General features: G+C 41.5%; 1 protein-coding gene across 1 annotated transcript; it reads right to left on the bottom strand.

The window, feature by feature from the left end:
* Window positions 1-1,526: 1,526 nt before the first annotated feature.
* Window positions 1,527-10,969, bottom strand: LOC108937505 (cytochrome b5-like). The gene is made up of 5 exons (XM_018757504.2): window positions 10,748-10,969; window positions 6,024-6,152; window positions 4,977-5,006; window positions 3,095-3,129; window positions 1,527-2,555 (listed from the first exon to the last, which is right to left on the bottom strand). Exons 1-5 carry the CDS (start codon window positions 10,868-10,870, stop codon window positions 2,474-2,476), a joined length of 399 nt encoding a protein of 132 aa, XP_018613020.2. The 5' UTR covers window positions 10,871-10,969; the 3' UTR covers window positions 1,527-2,473.
* Window positions 10,970-23,611: the final 12,642 nt, after the last annotated feature.

Genomic DNA, 23,611 nt, shown 5'->3' with positions numbered 1-23,611 from the left:
ATTTGCGGGCACTCGGTTAATTTTATATGTGTCATGGTTGCGGAGAGGCGACGGACCCAAGTGCAGGTGCACCGCTTAATAGGAAGCGTGGGCAGACAAGGGACAGGCGAAATAACGTAGTTAATGAACAGACAGTAGGTCACCGGGGAACTGATATCGTTCCGAGGAGAATCCAAAGTCGTGGTCCAGAAACAAAGCTGTGGGTCAGGATACAAAGGAGATGCAGGCATGGGGACAGGGGACAGGGGACAGGGGACAGGGCTGGCACTGACGTTGCAGTGTGCTCAACTGAGGCTCCACGATCAGATGCGTTTGGTGCAGCCCTTTTACACCTCTGCTCCCTGATCTGCTCCAGGTGCATCTGCTTAGTGCGGGGCTGGGGGTGTGACAATATTAGTAATGGAAGAGAGCAGAAAAGAATTCACAAAAGACTGAATCTGTGCACCAAGACAATGCAAATACATATAGACAAGTTATTATATATATAATACATGTAATAATAATTATACATGTAATTAACCAAATGATTTGTTAGTTTTATAGATTATAGAATAACTGCAATTTACCGTTCAAATTTACTGCTGAACGTCTTTGAATGTTGTTCAAGAAAACTGCAGTGTGGAAAAACCTGCTAACCCTGTTTTGTACTATGGTAAATTGTGTGCCCCCTAAACTATAAAATTAATTCTGTGGAAATACAAAAATGGCTAATAGAGCAGGAAAAAGTGTTCACTCACAAAATACTAAGTAGATGGAAACATCAGTTTGGCATATTGTATAGCACTTTGCTTTGTACCTGTCAAAATGGGCTGTGTGTATGATGTCACCTTATTTTATGTACTCATTTACACCACCAGTTAAATTTGTACCATTTTTATATTTCGCATATTTTTATGTGACTGGAGAAAAGTCACGGTGAAAAAAAATACTTTCGTTTCAACATATTTTATTAGTATTTAGCTATATTAAAATTACAACTAATTTACAATGACTTCAAAGTGTTGTCACCTCTAACGCATTTAACTGATTTTGATCAATTTATCTCATAAATGAGAAATACTTCAATCTATTTATAACCAACACTCAGGAATGCCAGAAACGACCTGTAAACACTGTGGAAGTTAACTGAATTAATTCAGTCCCACTTTGGGTGGATTTTACTGCCAGCTATAGGCTGGATGCAGAAACAAGGGGGAACTTTCAATTTGCAACAACATTTTTAAAATTAGACAAGGCAATTGAAAGTAAATTAATTTAAAATGAACAATTTAAAAATAAATGAACTAAAAGATTAGTTACCTTTAAAAAAAAAAACATAACTTTGACAGGGACCAAATGTACTGGCAAATAGAAGCTAATGTCTGTTTCCACTAGATGGAGCAGCTTTGCCACCACAATTTAGAAAAAGGTACTTTTTCTAAATGTTTTCAAATAAATGTACTTTACAAAAAAAAAAAAAAAAAAAAAAACATTTAAAAACTGGAGACAAATAAAACCACAACAGATTTTAAAGAACTTTACAGCAGGCAATTTTACACGTTTTATTGTATAAAACTGTACAATACGTACAGTTAATCACAGGTGAATACTAGTTGACAATACAATTTTATGCACTTAAATTGTAGTTCATTAAAAAATACAATCAACTCAGTGGACGTAATGACCGTTACAGTAAAACCATAACTGCAGAAATTGTGATTCTTACACCAGAATCTGTTTCTAGAATGGGAGTAATCATTACTAGTTGTGTTTAACATTAAACATATCAAAGCACTTATGTTACATGAAAAATAATAGTCCTTTTTAATGTGTTCTTTAATAACAGCTAGATATTAGCTAAGGTAACCTACAGTTTTGGTTAGTGTACTGTAGAAAACTAAAGTCACTTTCAGGTGTACAAGTTTTGTATTTTATTCATCATGTTATTCAGTGATAAAACATGATTCCAATACTATGCAATAATGCCATAATTCAGGAAGAAAAATTAATTTATAATATTAATGGGTATTACTACTATCACTATTCAGCAGATGCATTTATATCAAATGACATGTCCTTGTAATTCTACACTTTATTTTACTGATGCAATCCTGGCTTTTCCAGCTCATCTTGGATCTCTAACCAGTAGCCTTTGGTTACAAGTTCACATCCTAAACTGCTCTGTTAATGCTAACCATCAGAAAGGTATCAGTGCAAGCTCCACAACCTCAAAATCTTATTTCATATATCTATATTGATAAATTAGAAAAGTCTGCCTAAAATGAACAATTTGTAATATGTTAATCTTTTTTATTTTAATATTTAAAAGCAATGGTACAGTTAAGGCCATACAATTATAATAAAAAGAATAGATAATTATTTCCCACGTTGGCAGATAGGAGAACCTGGACATGAGCCGTTTGCTCCACGGGCCTTGGAGACATCGCTATCTTTGCAGTGGAATGGCTTGAAGAGGCTGAAATAGGTCAGCTGGTCAATCCTCTGACATGTACAAGCGATACAGCAAAGTCACAATGGCAGCGACCAGTGCTGGGATCACCAAGTTCGTCCACCAGCTGGAGAGGGTGATGTCAAAAGGAGAAAGAGGGAGTAAAATAACATTCAGCTGAGGTTTTCTCACCATTATTATTCAAAGATAATGAAACTTTTCCTTTGCCACACTGAAGAAAGATGTTTTTACTATATTAGGGCAGGACCTAGAATAATTCATAATCAATCAGTGTTATATCTATTAACAAGAAGGTTCAAAGGGAGGTGTGAAACTTATATTACTGCAACAACTTAAGTTATAATGGTGAAAAACTACAGCTGTGGTAACAGCTAAAAAAAACTGTACAATGTCCAGTAAATGTTACTGTAATACAAAATCACAATTGTGAGAAAAGTTAAATTCTCAATGAGCTAGGAAGTAAAAAGTGTTACTAAGAAAAGGAAGAATGTGTGAAAGTTTCACACTAGTAGTAATAATTATTCCTTACATTTTCCTTAGAATGTAAAAACTACATTTTAGCCACTTTACAATCCCAGAGCGGATAGGGACACACAGATCTCCAGTCCTGCAATTTGCTACTAAACTTTCTTCCGGGGACCATACCTTGAACTTTCTGGGACTGGTATTACTTGTGATTCCTGGGGAAAGTAAGTTAAAAAGAGTGGGTTATGCACAAAAGGTGGAAAGGAGGCTGTTTACATGGTTTTCAAGGAATAAACACTTTCGTTTTGTATTAATCGCTATAGTGGTTCCTCATGTTGTAAATATACACACACACATTTTCAGAACCGCTTGTCCCATACGGGGTCGCGGGGAACCGGAGCCTACCCGGTAACACAGGGCGTGAGGCCAGAGGGGTAGGGGACACACCAAGGACGGGACGCCAGTCCGCCGCAAGGCACCCAAAGTGGGACTCGAACCCCAGACCCGCTAGAGAGCAGGACCCGGTCCAACCCACTGCGCCACCGCGCCCCCTGTGTTGTAAATACTCAAGTTATTAATTCCCAAACACAAACATTGTCCTGTTTGTTTAAATTTAATGGCATTTTATTCACTATTCTACTTCCTAAAACTTGCTGATGCTCAAGTGATAATGAACTGCACTTCCGCATACAGCCACTAGTTGGCAGCAAAACACACTCAGAATTTAAACGCTTTCATTCAGCTGGCTTCAATAGCGTGCAAGGATCGAAGCGGTTTGAGTGCCAGTGGCAGCAAAATGCACTCAGACACAACAGGAGAGTGGATGTGCCTAAATTCAAGTTGCTTTTGCGCCGTTCTTAGCTCTTTGTGAGCAGCGGTGATTAACAAAATCATGACTGCTTCACGTTTACATGATGAATCAGCCAACAAGCAGCATTCGGTACAGGTATGTAGAGAGGGTATAGACATTTTAGGTGACTTTGAATCAGTTCTAAGTTCAATGTCACCCGAATAATAACACACACACACACACACACACACACACACACACACACACACACACACACACACACACACACACACACACACAGAGTGGCTGAAACTGCTTGTCCCAAGCGGGGTCGCGGCGAACCAGAGCCTAACCGGCACCCCAAGCAGGACTTGAACCCCAGACCCACCAGAGAGCAGGCCCCGGCCAAGCTCTCTGCGCCATCGCACCCCCCGAATAATAACCTTAAAATAAAAAGTCAAAGTATTTTTATTTACTATAACTATGTCCATGATTGTTAGATAAAAGTAAACAAATTTAAATAACTAAAATTGAGTGACCTCTGTTCTTTACTGCAGTGGCATCACATCTGGGGTGCACCCTGCATCATACCATTTCCAGGATACATTAGACTGTTAGGCTACGACGATCCAGTACTGCACAAGCAATTACTGGAAATTGATGGATGGAAGCGTTACTGTTTATTAGTATTTTAACTATTTATTAATGTTTTGTGTAAAGTTTTTGCAGAATCTATCACATGAATAAATCAAGGGGCATCTGTATTCTTAACCTTTCACTGATTGTGACATAATGGTGGACTGATGAAGTAAAAATTAAAGATACAAATCAGGTCTTGGTCCCAACTGTGTTTGTAAGGAGATGACCCAGTGTACTAGGATGGTTTGTCAGAAATTACTAGTCTGACCTGTTACTCCCCACTTTAAAAAGGCAAATTAATGAAAAGCTCAAAGTGCCTATGAGAAAACTTGATTTAAAGGGTGACCTTGTCTTTTGAGGTAATAAATGTACATTACTAGTGCCCTGCGTTGGGAAAAACAAACAGGTGACCCAAAAACCTGCGCTGCTGACCAGACCTAGTTCTCAAAAAGACCTCTACAGCACACATGTGGCCTCAGCGGCCTTAAATGTCGAGTTCCGATCTCCGCTTTCCAGAAAACACGGCTCCCAGGGACACAAGACAAAATTCCAGCTTCGGGCCACTCACTGCCCTCTATTTCCAGTGAAACACTCAGTGGCGATGAAACACAAGGACACAGGACTCCTACTTACTGGGGGTTTCTGAATTTTGGGCCGGTCGTCCTGTGAAGACACACAAAAAGGGAGGAAAGATTCATTCAGTACAGCGAATTACCAAAGATCAAGTGCATCTGAGGACAGAAGACCATCTTAATACATATGTGCTTCAACAGCAGCCTGAATCTCTATCAAACAAACAGTTCTTTCCAGCACCAGAACAGATGATTGTGTGTTATTTTTTTGGCACACTGTAGTCACTGAAGGCTGTATTGTTTGTGTTCAGAAAGGTATTGGACCAAATATTTGTAACACACAAAAAAAAAATGAAATTATTCCTCATGAATGATACTGGGAAGAAGGGGAGCGGGGTGGCGTGGCGGCGTGGCAGGTGCAGGTTCAGCCGGTGCCTGCTGCTTGTCAGGTCTGGGGTTCGAGCCCTGCTTGGGGTGCCTTGTGATGGACTGGCGTCCCATCCTGGGTTTATCCCCTCCCGCTCGGGACAAGCAGCTGTTGACGATGGAATGATACTGGGAAGAAGGGCTTTGACTCTCCCCACGACTGGATATCCTCCAGGGATGTAATACCAGACATTTTAGTGGACTAGACGCTAAAGACACCACCATCCGACGACACTTTCCAGCTGATATATGCGGGGCTGCTTGGCTGCCCCTCTGATTTTCATTCTACCCTTGAAAGCAAAATGCTCGTTTCTGCTGGCTGAGATCCAGCATTCCTTAACTTCATGAGCTCCCAAATCCGTCGGCCAATAGCGGAGGGAAATGTGCACGTTCCTTTCGGCTGGAAAAAAGTTTTTAAAAATTATTGCGCGACTAGGGTGAAACTTACATCCCCTTCACAACACAATTTCTCCTCTCTTTCTTCTTAACCGCTACGCCGGTTATTGCACATTCGCTGACTGGCTGTCACACAACTGTTGAAATAGCAGTTGCACGTTCAGATGTGTCTCGCTAATATATGTATTTTTCTCTTTGGTTTTTCTACTGTGACCGAAGGGTGTTGCTCTGCTGTGGGAACGAAGAATGGTACCAGGTGAGGCAGGAAGCAAAGTGGGTCTCTCACCGGGTGCAGCTCTCCGACGAGGAAGCTCTCGGTCATCTGCCTGGCGTCCGAGGAGTGTCCCACGTCCTCAAAGCTCTCCGTGGCATCGCCCCCCGCCTGCTCGCGTAGCACTTCCTCGCCTCCAGGGTGCTGATTGAGCAACGTGCAAAGGTCAGGGGTCACAAACACAGTGTTAGGGTTAGTCGGTGGAAACACAGAAGTGAAAAATGTGTGCAGGTTCCCAAAAATTATTCCGTTTGTATGTTCTGGTTCAGTAACAGTATTTTCAGCATATCCGAAGTGAGGAAAATTCGCCAGACTTGGAAGACTCCTAAATTCTCTAATAAACCCTAAATAAGAATTACACAACATTCCTAAATAAAATATCTGTAAAACATACTCATAAATCCCTTGACTTAAGGGGGAAAACAGATTTGCTTGAATCATTTTATCTTTCATTACTTTGACTTTTTATGATTCGAATGATAAAAATGAAGAGATTTTCAGTAATACTAGAAATGGTAGTGAATCATGAAAATTGTTCTGCCCAAGCAAAAGATTAAAATTTAGCAGAATATCTAAACTTATTTCACTTATAAGCTCTGTGTCAAAATCCATATTTACAGTACTTATTTAGCACATGCTTATTCTCCAAAGCGACTTCCAATGAACTCTATGTAGGGTTATGAGCCCACACACTTTATTCACCATGGTGACTTACACTGCTAGATATACTACTCACACTGGGTCACTCATCCATACATCAGTGGGACACACACACAATGGGTGAACCCAAACAGCACCTCTTTGGACTGTGGGAGGAAACCAGAGCACTTGGAGGAATCCCACGCAGACATGGGGAGAAAATGCAAACTCCACCAAGGCTGAGCAGGGATCGAACCCATGTCCTCTTGCACCATCCAAGCGCTGTGAGACAGCAGTGCTACTCGCTGTGCCACCCATATCATGCTTGACATTAGCATTTGTCTTGATTAAGGGAATTGAAGAAAATTTTGAGTCATCTCAAACAAAACCTCAAAAACCAATTTCCTGCACGTCTGTTGAATCATCATTTTTCAATGTTCGGAGCCTTCAAGACAAGCTGGAAATGCCAGAAAAATTTTTCCTCTTGCCCTTTAACACACCTTAGTAATTAACTGCTGCTTTTTTTTTATTACGGGGGTGCAGTGGGTTTGATTGGGTCTTGCTCTCCGATGGGTCTGGGGTTCAAGTCCCGCTTGGGGTGCCTTGTGACAGACTGGCGTCCCATCCTGGGTGTGTCCCCTCCCCTTCCAGCCTTACGCCCTGTGTTGCCGGGTTAGGCTCCGGCTCCCCGTAACCCCGCTTGGGACAAGTGGTTTTAGACAGTGTGAGTGTGTGTGTGTTTTATTACATAATGACATTGGACACACCAAAGTGGCAAGTAAACAGTGTTTTGTTTGGTGTTTTTGTTGAATTTAAAAACCAAGTTTTCCATACAAGAAAAAAAAAATAGTTTGGCCATGATTTTAAAAAAAAAAAAAAGAAAAAAAAAAAACAATACCACCAAATTTTTGTTGAAAGTTCACAACTTGTGGTGACTGGAAGGCCTGTTGCTGACCCAAAGTGTAGATTATTTTATACACACATTCATACCCTTAAGTTTTTTTTTTTTTTTTAAACTTTATAGGATATACTGGGGAGCTACCGATATGCACTGTGAAGAACGAAACTGGCGGAAACATACTGTATACACTTTAGTGCCGAGTCCTCCAACAGTAAGTCGGTATTAATAGAAATATTAACCCCTTTTTGACCTAAAGGTCCCGATTGTACCTGAAACACAATGTCGTCGGGAGTTTTTGCCCACTTTTCTAACTGCTGGTCTGACTCCTCCAACACACGTAACACAGGTCACAATGGTTATTTCTACAGCCTTGAGAGACCAGTGCAAACACACAAGATTCTGTCACACCGGTCACATGACCGGGGGGGGGGGGGGGGTAACACAGTAAACCTCCTCGATCAGCCCATTACTACGAGAGCTCAGAAAGGCGTTGGGTGAACGTTGCGTTAACTGCGAGAAGACCCGAGGAAGCCTCCGAAAGCACTGCTGCGTGTGAGGAGGCACAGGGTTCTTACGTTTAAACACAAGAAAGAGGAACAGGAACCATCGCAAAGCTGCAAGATCTATCTGCTGACCTCACGGTTTCTCTTAGCAACGGATTTGTCTTTTGGGAGAGATCATCACCCAGCTCTTCGCACATCAAAACTGCCGTTCCCATGACCCTTACCGGATCAAGATCGTGCTCTTTCGCAACACACTTATGAATTACTTCATGATAATCGACCTCATGCATTTATACAAATATTATTTATCTATTATCGATGTCTTTATGCAGCTGGATTTTATATTTATTTTAACTTCATCGACAGGTCTATTACAGGGACGTCTTCAAGGTTATAAGTCCGTGTCCTTGATCACAACGTTACGTGCTGTTCTGCGAGCAAATAATGTCGATGATGGAGATGGCATTGGAGCCGGGCAGAGAAACAAACCCTAACCTTTCACCGAAGGCCGAGTTTGCGCACCTCTCCTCCGGCTCGTTGTTTATCTGGCCGTGACACTGCCACTTCTACAGCGCAAAAAAAAAAAAAAAAAAAAAAACAGCGTTATCTCTTTCCCCCCCGTAAGGGACGCGCAGGTTTTTTTTGCAGAACGCTTCTCTAAAAAAAATCCCACACAAAAAAATGCACACGTACAATGTTTTGAATACATTATATACTTTTAAAGTTTGTGCTGAATCACATACTTTTAATTTTTTTTTTTTTTTTGGAACAAACTACTTTTTTGGTTTGGTTGATTTGGTATAACTGTTTTAACTTGGGCAAAATACTGTTTTTACATTAAAAGCATTTCTTTTAACCGACAAATTTAAGCAAAGCAAAAATTAAAGCAAACCAAAGCGTCACCAACAATACCAAGGGTCCATGAAAAGTACCGCAAAGTAGATGAAGTTCTTTGCCTGCTGTATTACATCTGATGTGCTTCCACAAGAAAATTTCAAAGGGGAACGGCTGAAATGGGGATCATGCAGATCACAAACATCCTCAAGATGACCAAACCTGACACTGGAGATACAGCAGAGTCTCAAAAACCTTCTTAAATCCATACAACATGGAACTTGACCTGACTTAAGAATAACTGTTGACCTCCAGAGTCCACCATCCGTAACCGAGCCTAAACGACAACCTTGTCAACCAAGATCAACCAATGTCAAATCAAATGAGATTTTAAAGTAGCTGACAAAAAAAAAAAAAAAAAAAAAAAAAGTTTTTTTTGCCATATTTATTCATGGGCTCTTATCTGAATATAATGCAGATGCGCAGGGCAGATTGCAACAAATCTGCTTACTACTCACTGATCTAAAGATGTACTGACACGAAAAGGAAATGCAGGCACGTCTTACACTTACTGTTATCCTTTTAGCTGATGTTTTTCTCCAAAACAGCTTACAATGATTTACCCATTTATAAAGCGGGGTAATTTTTACTAGAGCAGTTCAGGATAAGTACATTGATCAAGGGTTCTACAGCAGGAGGGGGGATTCGAACCCCGATCCTTCGAGTGCACGGCGGCGGCTCTAACCACCGCGCCCCCTGCTGACCTCTTCATCTCCAAAGGAGCGCCATACATACAATTAAAGTGCAGAACTTTCTTAAAATGAGGACGAATGCAGAAGGGATAAATATTACTGCCCCTAAAGTGCTGGAGCCGCACTTCCCTCATGATCACGGCCCTAACCCGAACAGGCGGCACAGTGGCACGGCGAGTAGCGCTGCTGTCTCACAGCACCTGGGTATGCACAGAGGATGTGGGTTCAATCCCCGCTCAGTCTGTGTGGAATTCGCATGTTCTCCCCGTGTCTGTGTGGGTTTCTTCCGGGTGCTCTGGTTTCCTCTCACAGTCCAAAGACGTGCTGTTCAGGTGACAGAGAGCATGTGTGTGTTCTGCTGATGTATTGATGAGTGACCCATTGTAAGTAGTGTATGTAGCAGTGTAAGTCACCGCGGTGAATAAGGTGTGTGGCCTGATAACACTACATAGAGATCATTGGAAGTCCCTTTGGAGAAAAGTGTCCGATAAGTAAATAAATGTATTTTTTATTCTCTAGTCACCATCAGAAGATCCTCAAGTAGAAATGAAGCCAAAGTGCCTCATCACCATGGTAAACTGAAGGCCAGCGGTGTTTCATCGGTCATCCAAATGATCAGTTGATCAACTGCACTGGGAACCGCAAAAAATAATCCCGTGTTTCACGTGAAAAAAAGTTCACTTTTTTAAAACCCACCAGTAAAGTTAGTAAGTAAGAGGACAACTGAATTGGACGCTTCGCAGTGAGAAGCCACACTAGTCTTGCACCACAGATGTAACACCGTCCCAATTTTACATTTAAGTAGTATATTAACGGTTCAGAAGAAGCCTTATTCTAAACTTAATAAGGCGACATACTAGAGTTAAAGATTCGATTTGCTGGTTTAAATTCTTCGGAGGACGGATGTTGATTTGGAATGGAAGCTCACGCGCTCGCGGCTCACGCCCGGCGGACCCGCGGCGCCGTCAGGTCAGCGCGGACGGAGTTAGACGGTTAGCGCACGTATGCGCGTGGGATAGTGTTTAACCCACGATTTAGCACGTCCCACGGACTGGGACACACCGATCAAGCTGCGAGTGTGTTTCCCGGTCACCAGCGGCCGCCGCTCACCTCCTCCAGGAACTTGGTCACGTCATAGATTTTATAGTTGATGATGATCCAGGTACTTTTGAACGTGTTTCGCTCCTGCACTTCCGAGAGGCGATAAAACTTCACCGTCTGCTCGTCCTCCATGTTACCGGCAAGTTATTTTTGTCTGCAAAAAGAAGGGTCGAGGTCGGTTTCATTCAGGAACACCAACCAGCCGATGAACCTTTACCATCTCTCATTACGGCACTGTTACGTTTCGCATTGGGATCCCGCCCACTGCTGCACTGGAGCGCCATGATTCGTCGGAGCTGCAGCTTTGCCTTTAGTAATTGGCTCATGTGCTTTTCAATCAAAAATAGCTTCTTCTTTGGAACGGTGACATGGCTGGGTGAGAGTTCATCGCACTTTACGAGCGCGTACGGGGGCGTGGCGACGGCGCGCGGTTCTCACGCGATCCTTGTGGAAAAGATGGATTCAACTCTTTATAACACAGCGTCAAATAAATAATACTGTGGTTTCTGGTGGAAGATGTGCGCTTATACTATACACAAGACCATCTTATAACAGTACTGTAATACTATAATATAGATCGGCGCAGAGGCGCTTTCACCGGTGCGACAACAGTCACTATTACGGGACCTCGAGCTCTGCGGAAAACTCAGCTTTACTGTATTTTCTGGAGATTTATGAGCGTTTCGCGTGCCTGGAAAGACTGCTTTTGATTTTCTCAAACAGAAGCAATAAATAACGGCCTAGCTAAATATTTCAGGCTTTTCATGTTGTTCATTTATTTTTTCCCTTCAAATGAGATTCAGTTAAAGCCCATAAAGCAAAAAGAACAAAAAAATACACAAAATAAACTCATTTCACGCATTTTGAAAGGTACAGAGAACCTGAATGGAGAGTTACATTTGTTATTTTGACACTTTTTCTTCCAAAACGGTATTAATCTTCCTACAATTTTTTACAGCTGGGTAATTTTACTGGAGCAATTTATTGTAAGGACTTTACTCCAAGCTACTACAGCCAAAGGTGGGATTCAAACCTGTGACTTTTGCCTCCAAAGTAATCAGCACAATCCACCTCTCCACCAGCTCTCCCTGTAGGGTTATGCAACCTTTATTGCTGCAGCATAAATAAATTATGTAATTTGAGTTGTTGAACTTGGAAGAAGATATGAACTAAATATTTAAATATGGGTGGCACGGTGGCACAGCGAGTAGTGCTGCTCACAGCACCTAGGTGTGGAGTTCTGGATGTTCTCCCTGTGTCTGTGTGGGTTTCTTCTGGGTGCTCTGGTTTCCTCCCACACTCCAAAGAGATGCTGTTCAGGTTCCCCCATAGTGTGTGAGTGACAGAGAGAGAGAGAGTGTGTGTGTGTTCCACTGATGTATGGATGAGTGACCCAGTGTAAGTAGTGTATCTAGCAGTGTAAATCACCGCGGTGAATAAGGTGTGTGGGCTGATAACACTATATAGAGTTCGTTGGAAGTTGCTTTGGAGAAAAACATCTTCTAAATAAAAAAGTGTAAATATACTTCAGTAATCAAAAAATCTTTAATTATTGTGATATCGGGGGAAGTGGGTGGCAGAGTGGTTAGTTCACATTCCCACTCATGGCTTTTACCCTGAATTGCTGGAGTAAAAATATCCAGCTGTATAAACATGCACGCACGCATACACATTTTCTGAACCGCTGGTCCCATACAGGGTCGCGGGGAACCGGAGCCTACCCCGCAACAGAGGGCGTAAGGCCGGAGGGGGAGGGGACACACCCAGGACGGGACACCAGTCCCTCACAAGGCACCCCAAGCAGGACTTGAACCCCAGACCTGCTAGAGAGCAGGACCCAGTCCAACCCACTGCACCACCACACTCCCACTATAAACATGCAAATCATTGTAAAGTTGGTTAACATACTACGTTTTCTTCTACAAAGACATCAGTGCATAAATAACAATAATGAAAGTCAGTGGCACAATTACAGTTGGTACCAATAACACTTAGCTGGAAATTGTAGATATATTAGAATCCCTGTGACAACACAATGTTCTCCTCTTCTCTAGAGAGGAGTTCTGTCAGAATGACCTTGAATCTGCAGTAAAATACACTACCGCAGAGTAATGAATCCTTATCAAGGCCTGTGTGTCATGTTTGTGAATTGAGCTACTGATAACAGACAGTTTACTGAAAAATCAATAACCATATTAAAGTACATTCCAAGGCTTCCCTACCATTATGGTTTTAGTTTTTTTTTTTTTTTTTTTTGCTCTCTGCAGATCCAGTCTTTAGAGGCAAATCATTCGAAGTCAGCAGGAAAAATATTTTAGTTCCATATAATGTCAGGTCTATTAGCTTTTTCCATCCAGAGTTTTATTTTGATTATTGATGCATGCGGTGCTTGTGTTACACTACTGTACTTTACTGTACTGTACTGTACTCCGTCAGAGCTTTGCTGGAGGTGTCCTGCAGGGAGCGCAAAGCACCTTCTGGTTTACTTTATGATGGAAATTCTGTACTGTAATTCTCAGTCTAAATCTGGCAACCCTGAAGCCGCGTCGTCCAGCAAAGTTAAACTTTGTCCGCACACGTAAATGGCGCACATTTAAAAAGTCATGGAGACGTGACTCTTTTTTTTTTTATTCATCTGAACTCATTGACCAGTAAAAAGTCCGTGTTTCTTCCGTACACTTGAAAGTCGTAAATTTAGTGGCATATCTCTCTTCTCAGCAGTAGGTGTCTGTAACTGTAACTGTTGACACTGTTCATTAGGAATTATCACATTTTAATTCTTGCACTTTTGTTCCACTTTGGATGTCAGTAGCATTTTTTTCAAAAAATTTTGTAGCCGTTAGTAGTAGCAGTAATAATAATAATAATAATAATAATAATAATAATAGCAGTGTAAGTCACCTTGGTGAATAATGTGGGTGGGCTGGTAACACTACATAGAGTTCACTGGCAGCCACTTTGGAGAAAAGCATCTGCTAAATAAATAAATGTAAATGTAATAATAATAATAATAGTGGTAGTAATAGTAATAATAATAATAACAACAAGGACAACACTTAACCAAACTACCAAATTATTGCTGAAGCAAATAGAAACAAGCACATATATATGTGGAATAAAGAATGAAACTGATATGCTTATAGATGCTTCATATATAAAAATACTTTTTTAAAGTCTATGCGTAATGTACAGTGTTTTTACACTAAAATGTGTCCTCACAAAGGAGAGAGACAGTTAAGTTACGGGGGATTTTTCCTGTAGCTTCTTCACTCCTCACCTATAAGGAAGCAGGCAGTTTACCCTGCTGAGCCCAGTAAAATGCTTTCTGCATTGTGGCAGACAGTATATGAGCTCATTTCCTGGAGTCACTTACAGGCCGCAGTTGAACAAAGTACTTAATGCCAAAACAAACAGCGCCGTGTTTGTTTTACATTTGGCAGTCCTGCCACTTGAGAAATTCAGCTGTGGGCGAAGCCGCTTGGGCGTGAGTTTGCTTACGTTGGTGAACGGCCACAAGGTGCTCTCAGGTGCAGAAGCTTGGAAAAGTGTGGCACATGTGCTGAACCTCTTACACTTGATAGGATCTACATCTTGGGGGTCCCGGTAGACGGACGCCACAGGTGGTCACAACATCACCTCCCATTCTGGTGAAGGTGGTCAGCACACTGCTGGTGTCCATTGTTTCAGCTTCCCCCTGCTCACCTCTTGTTTTTGGACTCCAGGAGTCATTTCCGTACGCTAATCCAGCAGGTAAATTTCTGGTTAAAGCAAAAAAAAATCACTGCAGTTGCTTCTTTAAACGAACAGTTGTCCAATAAGTTGTTTTGGGTAAAATTTTCAGCTAAGAAACTAAATAATTGCACATGTAAATGCCTTTTTTTTTGTTTTATTTATGTATTACATTCTTTGAAATCTGAAATGGGAATTCACCGTAGTTGGCGAGACGGTCCCCTCCGAGAAAGATGATGAAAAGCAATTCAGACTTTTTCAATTAATCATTTTCATATGAGGGAAAGTGTTCGTGGATTCTGTATGATGCCCCGTTCAAAAGCACAATTCCATTCTGATGTGCAGAAAACATCCTTAAAAAAGGGAGCCCAGAGCGTGCAGGAAACCCCTCTTTAGCGATGGCTTCTGAAAAGATGAGATGTTTCATTAGAAAAATCAGAATGTAAATTAAATCATGCAATTTGTCATCGTGTACAAAACATCACACACAATAGTGTAAAGTCTTTCGATCAGAGAGGCACATCCACCCAGGATACTGATGCAGCGCTGCTTATGAACTCTAAGGATAGTCATGATTCTTGTATAAAATTTTAAAATAAATGTATAAAATCGAACAATAAACTTAATAAATGAATAAATGTCTATGATTTACACACCCGATTCTACTTACCTACTTACCGAACCATTTTGTGGTAAAACAAGTTCCATGCCCTTTAGTAAAGATTCATGTCAGGGTACTTAGCTGACTTATAATTTCCTACAACATAAATCACTTAAGACCGGTGTCCCGTTGAGTCTGCACGGGCGGCGTGCTTGTGGGCTGTGTGCTTAGATTTTTACCCTAAAAACATGTGCTGATGGCTAGTGTTTCTGCATATTTCCTACAGAATGCGGTGTGAGTTTCCCCCTACACATTCCTCCTCTTGAAGAACAGAAACAGAACCTTCTCGCACGCTTCCACCATAGCAGTAAAATCTTGGAATATAATAATAATAATAATACTAATAATAATAATAATATAAAACTTCAGAATGTGCACCACATAATTTCATACTACATCCATCTGCTGTAGCTTCATTGTTTCGGTAATGAGAATAGTCAAAGTGAAGGATTTAATGGAAAATACTTTGCAATTTGTTTTCGTCATTAATGTTCTACTTATGAGGGGGTGCGGTGGTGCAGTGGGTTGGACCGCAGTCCTGCTCTCCGGTGGGTCTGGGGTTCGAGTCCCGCTTGGGGTGCCTTGCGACGGACTGGCGTCCCGTCCTGGGCGTGTCCCCTTCCCCCTCTGGCCTTACGCCCTGTGTTGCCGGGTTGGCTCCGGTTCCCCGTGACCCCGTATGGGACAAGCGGTTCTGAAACTGTGTGTGTGTGTGTGTGTGTGTGTGTGTGTGTGTGTGTGTTCTACTTATTTTGGTATTGGTATTTTCCTTAAAAGTTTACAATGAACAATGAATAGCTCATATAACTGTACCTTTTACACAACCCCTTTCCCCATTCCAACCCATCTGGATCTAATACAATAAGGAACAACCTTTATGGCAAAACAAGTAAAATTATATACACTACACATTTTCAAATACATAGAAAAATACTTAATGACTCAATAGAAAATACTTATATAGCTTTTGAAGGTTCCTTGCACAGCCCATCTTGTTTCTAAGTAAATGTACACCCCATACCACATTTCCTCTCATTGTTTCATGAATGAAGTCATGAACAATTCAACACATTCTTTTACATACGTAATTATTAAATCATATATATATATTTATGAATTTATGGGGATATATTCAGTAGTGTACAGCTGGATCATTCATTACTTATGAATCAGTTCCAACCAAGCTAGTAGCCACATTCATACATTTACCCAGTGTAATTCGCTTTTACACATGTAATCTTTAAATTACTTGACCCTAGCGTGGGAATTGCTGGGAGAGGCTAAGGATAAATGAGAGTGCAGTGTGGTATGTGTGTTCCTGCCCAGATTTCCCGGGTTAATCCCATGCCTTATAAATAGTGTATGGTCCCTTCTTAGGCTATGTCATTTAAACAGGCTCCGCACCATGGAAAACAAGCACTAAATATAAAACGAAAATCCTCCTCTCTTGTCCACCAGTTTTTAAAGTTGCACTTATTTACACTGATAATGCTTTTATATATCAAAACAGACGCAGAACATTAGTTAATTGTTCCCAAAGTTGTTCTGGGGGAATTTAATTAAATATGGAACACTGATATTAAACGAGGTGTGCTGGAATAATAGTGAACATCATATGCGGCAGTGGGTAGCACTGGCGCATAGCATCATCTGGGCTGTGCGTTCGGATGTGGGTTTGAATCCGCCTCAGTCTGTGCGGAGCTTCATTCTTATGGCTCTGTTCATTTACATTTACATTTACATTTAGATGTATTCGTTTAACAGAAAGATTTTCTCCAAAGTGACAAACATCTCATAGAAAATACAATGTGTTCGCTACATTAGCAGGAAGAGACACTTAGATGCAGATGTGTGATTCGAAAGTAGTTAGTTTGTTTCTTTCCACCATATGCACCAGTGTTCATCACATGAGTAGCTGCATAAAACCTTATCCAAATATTTGCGATTCCTGATCACCTTCCTACTAATTATATTATTACTTTTTTTTTTGCGATACATGTAAACATTTACGTTAAATTACAGGAGTAGCTGTGTAAAGATTTATCCAGGCATCATCTTAAAGTTATAGTCTAGTGTATGACCACTTACACCTTACATGAACGTAAGAGATCATGGGCGAAGTGAGTCTTGTTCACGTGGCTTTCCTCCAAGGGCTCCTGTTTCCTCCCACAGTGCAAGCACATATGTTTTAAGTAAACTGAGCTCTCTAAATTCCTTCTAGTGATCATATGTGTGTGAATAAGTATGTGTGATTACCTTGTGATGGACTGGCACCCTATCCAGGATGTGCCCTACCTCACCCCCTATAAATTCTGGGATAGGCTCCAGACCACAGCGGCCCTCCCCAGGACACAAAAATGATAGAAATAACAAACCATAAAACAGCATGAGGACTACCGTAACACGCCGGGAGCAAAAAACGTTTTTTTTAATCTTCACAACTATATGTGGATCTGAAGGGTGATATTAAGAATTTGGATGAATTTAAAGCATAACCTTTAAAAATGTGCTTCCAAGTTGTAAGTCACATTTCGCTACGGGTGCGTCTGTTGACAAAGCTGTTCAAAGGGTTTAAACTGGGGATTTATTTTGGAAAGAGCATCTGCCAAGCAGATGAACAAGGCTGACACTGTCCTTCTCTGTTAGCTTTTGATACCGTCCTTTGAACAGGCTTCTTCACAGATGTGACCCCTGCTCTTCGCTGACTGTCCCGGTAATTTAGTAGTCATCCGCCATGGTGGGCTGTTTATCTCCAGGATGTTCAACTCGGGGGTCATTATCGCTCTCCTCTGTACAAACCTTTGTTTCCAGGGCAACCCGATCTCATGGAGGGGCCTGATCCACAAAGAAACGCTGCCAAGAGGTACTTTCCTAATCAAATGTTTTCCCGTCGGTAACATTCTCTCTTCCCTCAGATAAACTTCACAAGGAAACACATTGTGTGGAGAACATGTTTTGGGAAGTTTACAAGCTGGTGCTAAGGAGAAGGGACATTTTTGATTTCTTTGGTGGTCTTATAATAAAATCCATACATTCAAACAATGCTGCCTGTTACTCACTTTCCGTAACTGCTTGTCTTGGTCAGGATCGCGGTGGTCCAGAGCCTATCCCGGAATCAGCAAGGGCATAAATTATTGTCTCTTAACTCCTCTTTGCCCGCCAGTGAAAATGGCATTTATGCATCTGGCACCAGGCCACGTTTCCTATGTAGTTATTTTTTATGCGCTGGACACATATTCACACCTCTTTAACAATAAAGTATAAAGTTCAACAAATGTTCCATTCCTTTGAGCAGCGAAACAACGCAATGATTGTGAATCAAAGCACATGCAATCGGTTCTGTCCCTCTGAAATAGTTTGGCTCAGAATATATACACCAGAAGCATTTCAAAAACATATAAAGATGAAAGGTTTGTTTACAGGGACCGAGATCTAAATTCTCAAAAAAAAAAAAAAAGTGCGTCCAGATTTTTACTTAAATACCGCATTCACTCTGCTGTTGTAAAACTGTCACGGGTAATACAAAATGTTTATAACTGGCTCATAAAATATGCCTAAGCGCGCAAACATGGAAATAAATTGTGGTCTATGTATGTAATATTTGATGTACATTACCCTTTGTGAATAAAGAGATGCATGTGTACTTCGGGGATGTTTATTACCCCCATATAATTCAGCTCCAGAGAAGCTGGCTCCAATTTGCTGCCATTAGAGAAGTTTAATATACAATGTGGTTCTCTAAGAGGGTATTGGAGTTTTGAGGGATTCCCCCCCCCCCCCTAGATTAACAAGAATCTTTTGTAGAAAGTCACACTATATTTTTCCGGGGCCATAATACATACTACAAAGGAATGCCATTTTTAGCAGGGTGCCACAAAAGCAACAGCAGAAATATTTCAAAAAGACAAAGGAACAAAACATTTTGGAAAGCAAAGAGTCAGCGCTTTTTTTTTTTTTTCTTTTCCAAAGTTAATATTGTGTTTTACCATCTCTTACATCTATGAAAGAGCTCAGCAAAAGCTGTTGTAAAAACCAATCAGTTAGATGATCCAACTCTCCAAAGCAACTTATGATTTGAGCTACTGTATACGAAGATACTTGTACTTATTTACCCATATTTACATTTATCTGACACTTTTCTCCAAAGCAACTTATCATTTTTTACTCATCTATACAGCTGGGTACTTTTACTGGAGCAACTTCAGCTAAGTACCTTCCTCAAGGGTACTACAGCTGGAGGTGAGATTCAATCCTGGACTTTTGTGTCCAAACGCATCAGTTGTAACCACTGCTATACTAGTTGTCCATAATAAACATATATATAGCCTGGTAATGTTTACTACAGCAATTCGGGATAAGTACCTTGATTGCGGTACTGTACTACTCCACCCGTTGGCTCTGCTATTTCTGTACCTCCTTCACCACAGAGGAATGTGAGATGGAGCTGCAGCAGCCCGGCCACAGAAAGGCAGCAAGAGCCTTCTTAATGCCAGGAATATTGGAAAGACAGATACAAGCAATATAACATAATTCAGAAGGAAATTACTGCAAAGTCTTTCATTTCTGTAAACAGACTTCCTAAATGAGATTGATGGCCGCTGGGTTGTTTGTAGAGTATCGCTCGAGATTCCCGCCGGCAGCATGGAGGCATCTTCGGGGCCGTAGCGCTGGACGCCGAGTCCTGGTTTCCCTCAAACGGGACGTTTGTTTGTACGGCGCACGTTTCTGCATCTGTAACGAATTGCAACTGGAGCACAGAAGAATCAGAACCTGGCAGCATTCATATGTTCCACAAAATAAAAAAAGAACTATTTATTCACTGCGTCCCCGCATGCTTCCATGTTCGATGGGCCAGGGGAAGACGATAGTAAATCACTGGGACATCCCGGATGTCTGGATGCCGGTAACAAGGATGCCAAAAGAAGAAACAGACTGAGACTGCTGGAGATCGGTGAAGCCAGAGAGTACGGTAAAGTAGTGCAACCTCTGCGAATTTGAACGCGGTGCCTCCAGTTGCCAAAAATGACAAGCTGATTCATTCATCGTTATTAATTCAGGACTGTTGCAGGACACTGAAGTCATGTGTCTGCATGCAAACCTCCTTCTGGGGATGTGATGCACTCTTTGTGTTGTTCTCAGAGATGTGCGTCGCTTTGGAGGAAAGCGAACGTAAGTGTAAATTAACCAGGTATGTGTAGCGTCGGGCGCGTGTGTTGGTGTGTGTAGGTGTTTTCTTCGTCTGGAATGTGTTGATGTGCTTCCCCATAGCTATGTGCAATAGCGCTTCGCATCACTCCAGCCATCCGTTGTTAATAACCGCTTGTTCAGTGCAGCATCACAAGCCTGTCCTGGAAGCATTGGGTGTGGGGCGGTGTACACTCTGGATCCGATGCCGGTTCATCACAAGGCAATCACTTTCACACGCAGACACACACTATAAGTAATTAAGCATCAACACACACACACTGGCTGAAACCGCTTGTCCTGAGCAGGGTCATGGCGAACTGGAGCCTAACCCAGCAACACAAGGCGCAAGGCTAGAGGGGGAGGGGGGACACCCTGAATGGGACGCCAGTCCATCGCAAGGCACCCCAAGCAGGACTTGAACCCCAGACCCACCAGAGAGCGGGATCCGGGCAAGCCCACGACGCTACAGTGCTAAGCATCAACAGTTTAACTGAAATATGACTTTGGACTGTGGGAGGAAACCAGAGTACCCGGAGGGAAACGCATGCAAGCATTGGGAGAATATGGAATGTCCCCAAAGATAAAGTCGGATTTCAACCCGCATCTGGACACACAGCTCAAAAGCTGCCTCTGTTTTGTAAACATGACATTTTATAGTACAATAAATACATGTTGTTTGTAGTGCAATTTTTACTCAATTTCATTATTGCTTTTAATATAAAAAATTACTTTATCCAAGGTCAGTAGTCATAAATTACTTGTAATTTTTTATTGTCCATCCATCCATCCAATATCAATAATTGCTTTCTCCTGAGCAGGGCTATGGTGATCTGGAGCCTATCCTGCAATCAGATGCAAGGCTGAGTGGGGTACATACTGGACCGGATGCCTGTCCATCACGGGGTAGCCAGTCTCACACACACTATTGGCAATTTGGAGTCACCAATTCTCACCTGAACTGCATGTCTTTGGAGTGTGGGAGGAAACCCACACAAACATGGGGAGAGCATGCAAACTCCATCCAGAATGACCAGTGACCAAACCCATGTTTTCTCACACTTGTTTTTTATCATATTTTTGGACAAAGTATGCCATTAAGAGACATGATTTTGTTATTTCTTTATATTGTACAACAGCATTACCTTGCTGTGATTTTAATTTTTCTCATGTTCAGATAATACTGACATCTTCAATTCATACTAACACATGCTTAGTTTAGTTTTATTTCTCTTTCAGTATGAAGTGCTTATTTTATGAGGGAGAACGTGCAAACATTTTTTCCATGATAAATCTATGCACTCTGCAGCCGAAATAAAGAGGTGCTGAAAACTCTGTTTGAATTCAAGGTGTTTTTTTTTAACCTCCTTCTCCACTACATTTTTTATTCTGGTCGCCTTGAATTTCCTTCACTGTTCATGTGGACTGTCATGCAGTCTTGGATGGTCCCACTTAAGCACTGCTCAGTCCAAGTACAGTAATGGGCTGGTCTTCGATATGCAACAGCTGTGGATGTTGAGTGAGAACATGAATGATGCGGCATGTCTAATTTATGGGATCTTGGCCACAAAAACACTTTTTTTTCCACCCTCAGACGCAAAAGTGATAGAGATTCTGGGTGATTTGTGCTTCCATGGTGTTTGTCCCCAAAGAAGAACTGATGTCCTCTTCCCATCTCCACTTACCCAGAATGCACCAGGAGACGTGAGACAGTTGAATTCCACGAGGCTTTCTGTGTGTGTTGGCTTGATTCCTAGAAACAAGACTCAGCTGCCACATGCTGAAATCGCTATCCAGTATCCCGTACCAAACACTCACCTGGGGTTATTATCCTGAAAGAAGACACATCTTTCATAAAGATCCAATAAAAAAATTCAAGAATATGTTTAAACGTGAACAGATCAAAGAGAAAGATGAAATTGGTTACAGAACAGTCTCAAAACTCATCTCTTTCGGACTCGCTTCTCCACTCACGTCCTGTGAGCTCAATGAACATGTTCTGTGTTTAATAATTAAAAAAAAAAACCAATATGCAGCACATACATCGTCTGAACCGCTTGTCCCATATGGGGTCACAGGGAGCCAGAGCCTAACCTGGCAACAGAGGGCATAAGGCTGGAGGGGGAGGGGACACACCCAGGATGGGACACCAGTCCATTGTAAGGCACCCCAAGTGGGACTCGAACCCCAGATCCACCGGAGAGCAGGACCCCGTCCAACCCACTGCGCCACACTATGCAGCTACTTGTATAATGTACAGTGGTTTGTACCACTGTACATGACAAATTGACTATACTCAGGAATTACGTTTGTATCCGAATCGCTCCTTCTGTTGATGTGTTGCACTTTTTGTTAGATGTTTGTTGCTAAAAGAATAAATGTAGTGCAAGTGTACACTCCGAGCTCGAGTCACTGAGAGCGTGATGTGCCGTCTGCATTTTCACAGCTAAATTTATTCTGTGATGGTAAGAACAGAATGGTGCAAACAAGGTTCTTCAGACCACAGGGTCAAATAAGCACATGGACAATTTTTGGGGATGACCAATAGCTGAACGCAGCATCGCATCTCCACAGCTGTCACTGACTCGCTGTCCTTTTCGTCCTCCCAAAGAGATGTTGGTCGTAACCCAAACAGCCGTGATTACAGGAAGAGGGTGAGGTTTCACAAGGGCTGCATGAGAATCGTGACAAAAACAGTTTGCGTTCCAGCAACATCATCAATCCTCATAAGAGACTTTCACCACCAATGACTCAGAGCTGGCTGTTTTCACCAAGTGCAGGAAAAAACGGTCACGGCTATTTGAACTGGTTCCTTTGTGAACATCCCATTTAATTACAATTGAATTGTGTCTTTTAATTGCAATTTGCATTTGCTGAACATTTTTTCCAAGAAAAATTTGTTCAATATTCTAACGTCTAAATATGTGAAAGCAAAATTACTCAGAAATCAATAATTTGCTGCACGATGCTTTAAATGGAAACAATAAATCATAGTAATTTTCTGTGTCCATGAGTGTGACTCAGCCTGGAAACTGTCCTTTTTTTTTATTCTGCTATTCGCTTGCACTGTCAAATGGAAAACTTGCATCGACTTTAATTTACCGCAGTATTTTTCTTCCATGACCACAGTCTTGAGCTTGTTGTGCTTTTTATCCAAAGCTTTGATTTAATAATGTCTAAATCCCTGCAGTACCAAATGACAGCTGCTGTATAGGACTGGTTTTTACATTTAAAAAAAAAAAACTTAGTATCCTTATTTATGATTTATGAATCGGTGTTCCATTTCTTAAACTCTGGGT

The sequence above is a fragment of the Scleropages formosus genome, unplaced genomic scaffold, assembly GCF_900964775.1.
Source record: "Scleropages formosus unplaced genomic scaffold, fSclFor1.1, whole genome shotgun sequence".
Taxonomy (NCBI): Eukaryota; Metazoa; Chordata; class Actinopteri; order Osteoglossiformes; family Osteoglossidae; genus Scleropages; species Scleropages formosus.
The sequence above is the reverse complement of the archived record's forward strand: the minus strand, read 5'-3'. Positions and strand labels throughout refer to the sequence as shown.

Bases quoted from the DNA above. Each gene is read 5' to 3' on its own strand.
- LOC108937505 (XM_018757504.2), bottom strand. From the start codon at position 10,870: ATGGAGGACGAGCAGACGGTGAAGTTTTATCGCCTCTCGGAAGTGCAG. The intron at 3,130-4,976 runs GTAAGTAGGAGT...TACTTTCCCCAG, and splicing joins CCAAAATTCAGAAACCCCCA to GAATCACAAGTAATACCAGT. The intron at 2,556-3,094 runs GTATGGTCCCCG...CACCCTCTCCAG, and splicing joins CCAGTCCCAGAAAGTTCAAG to CTGGTGGACGAACTTGGTGA.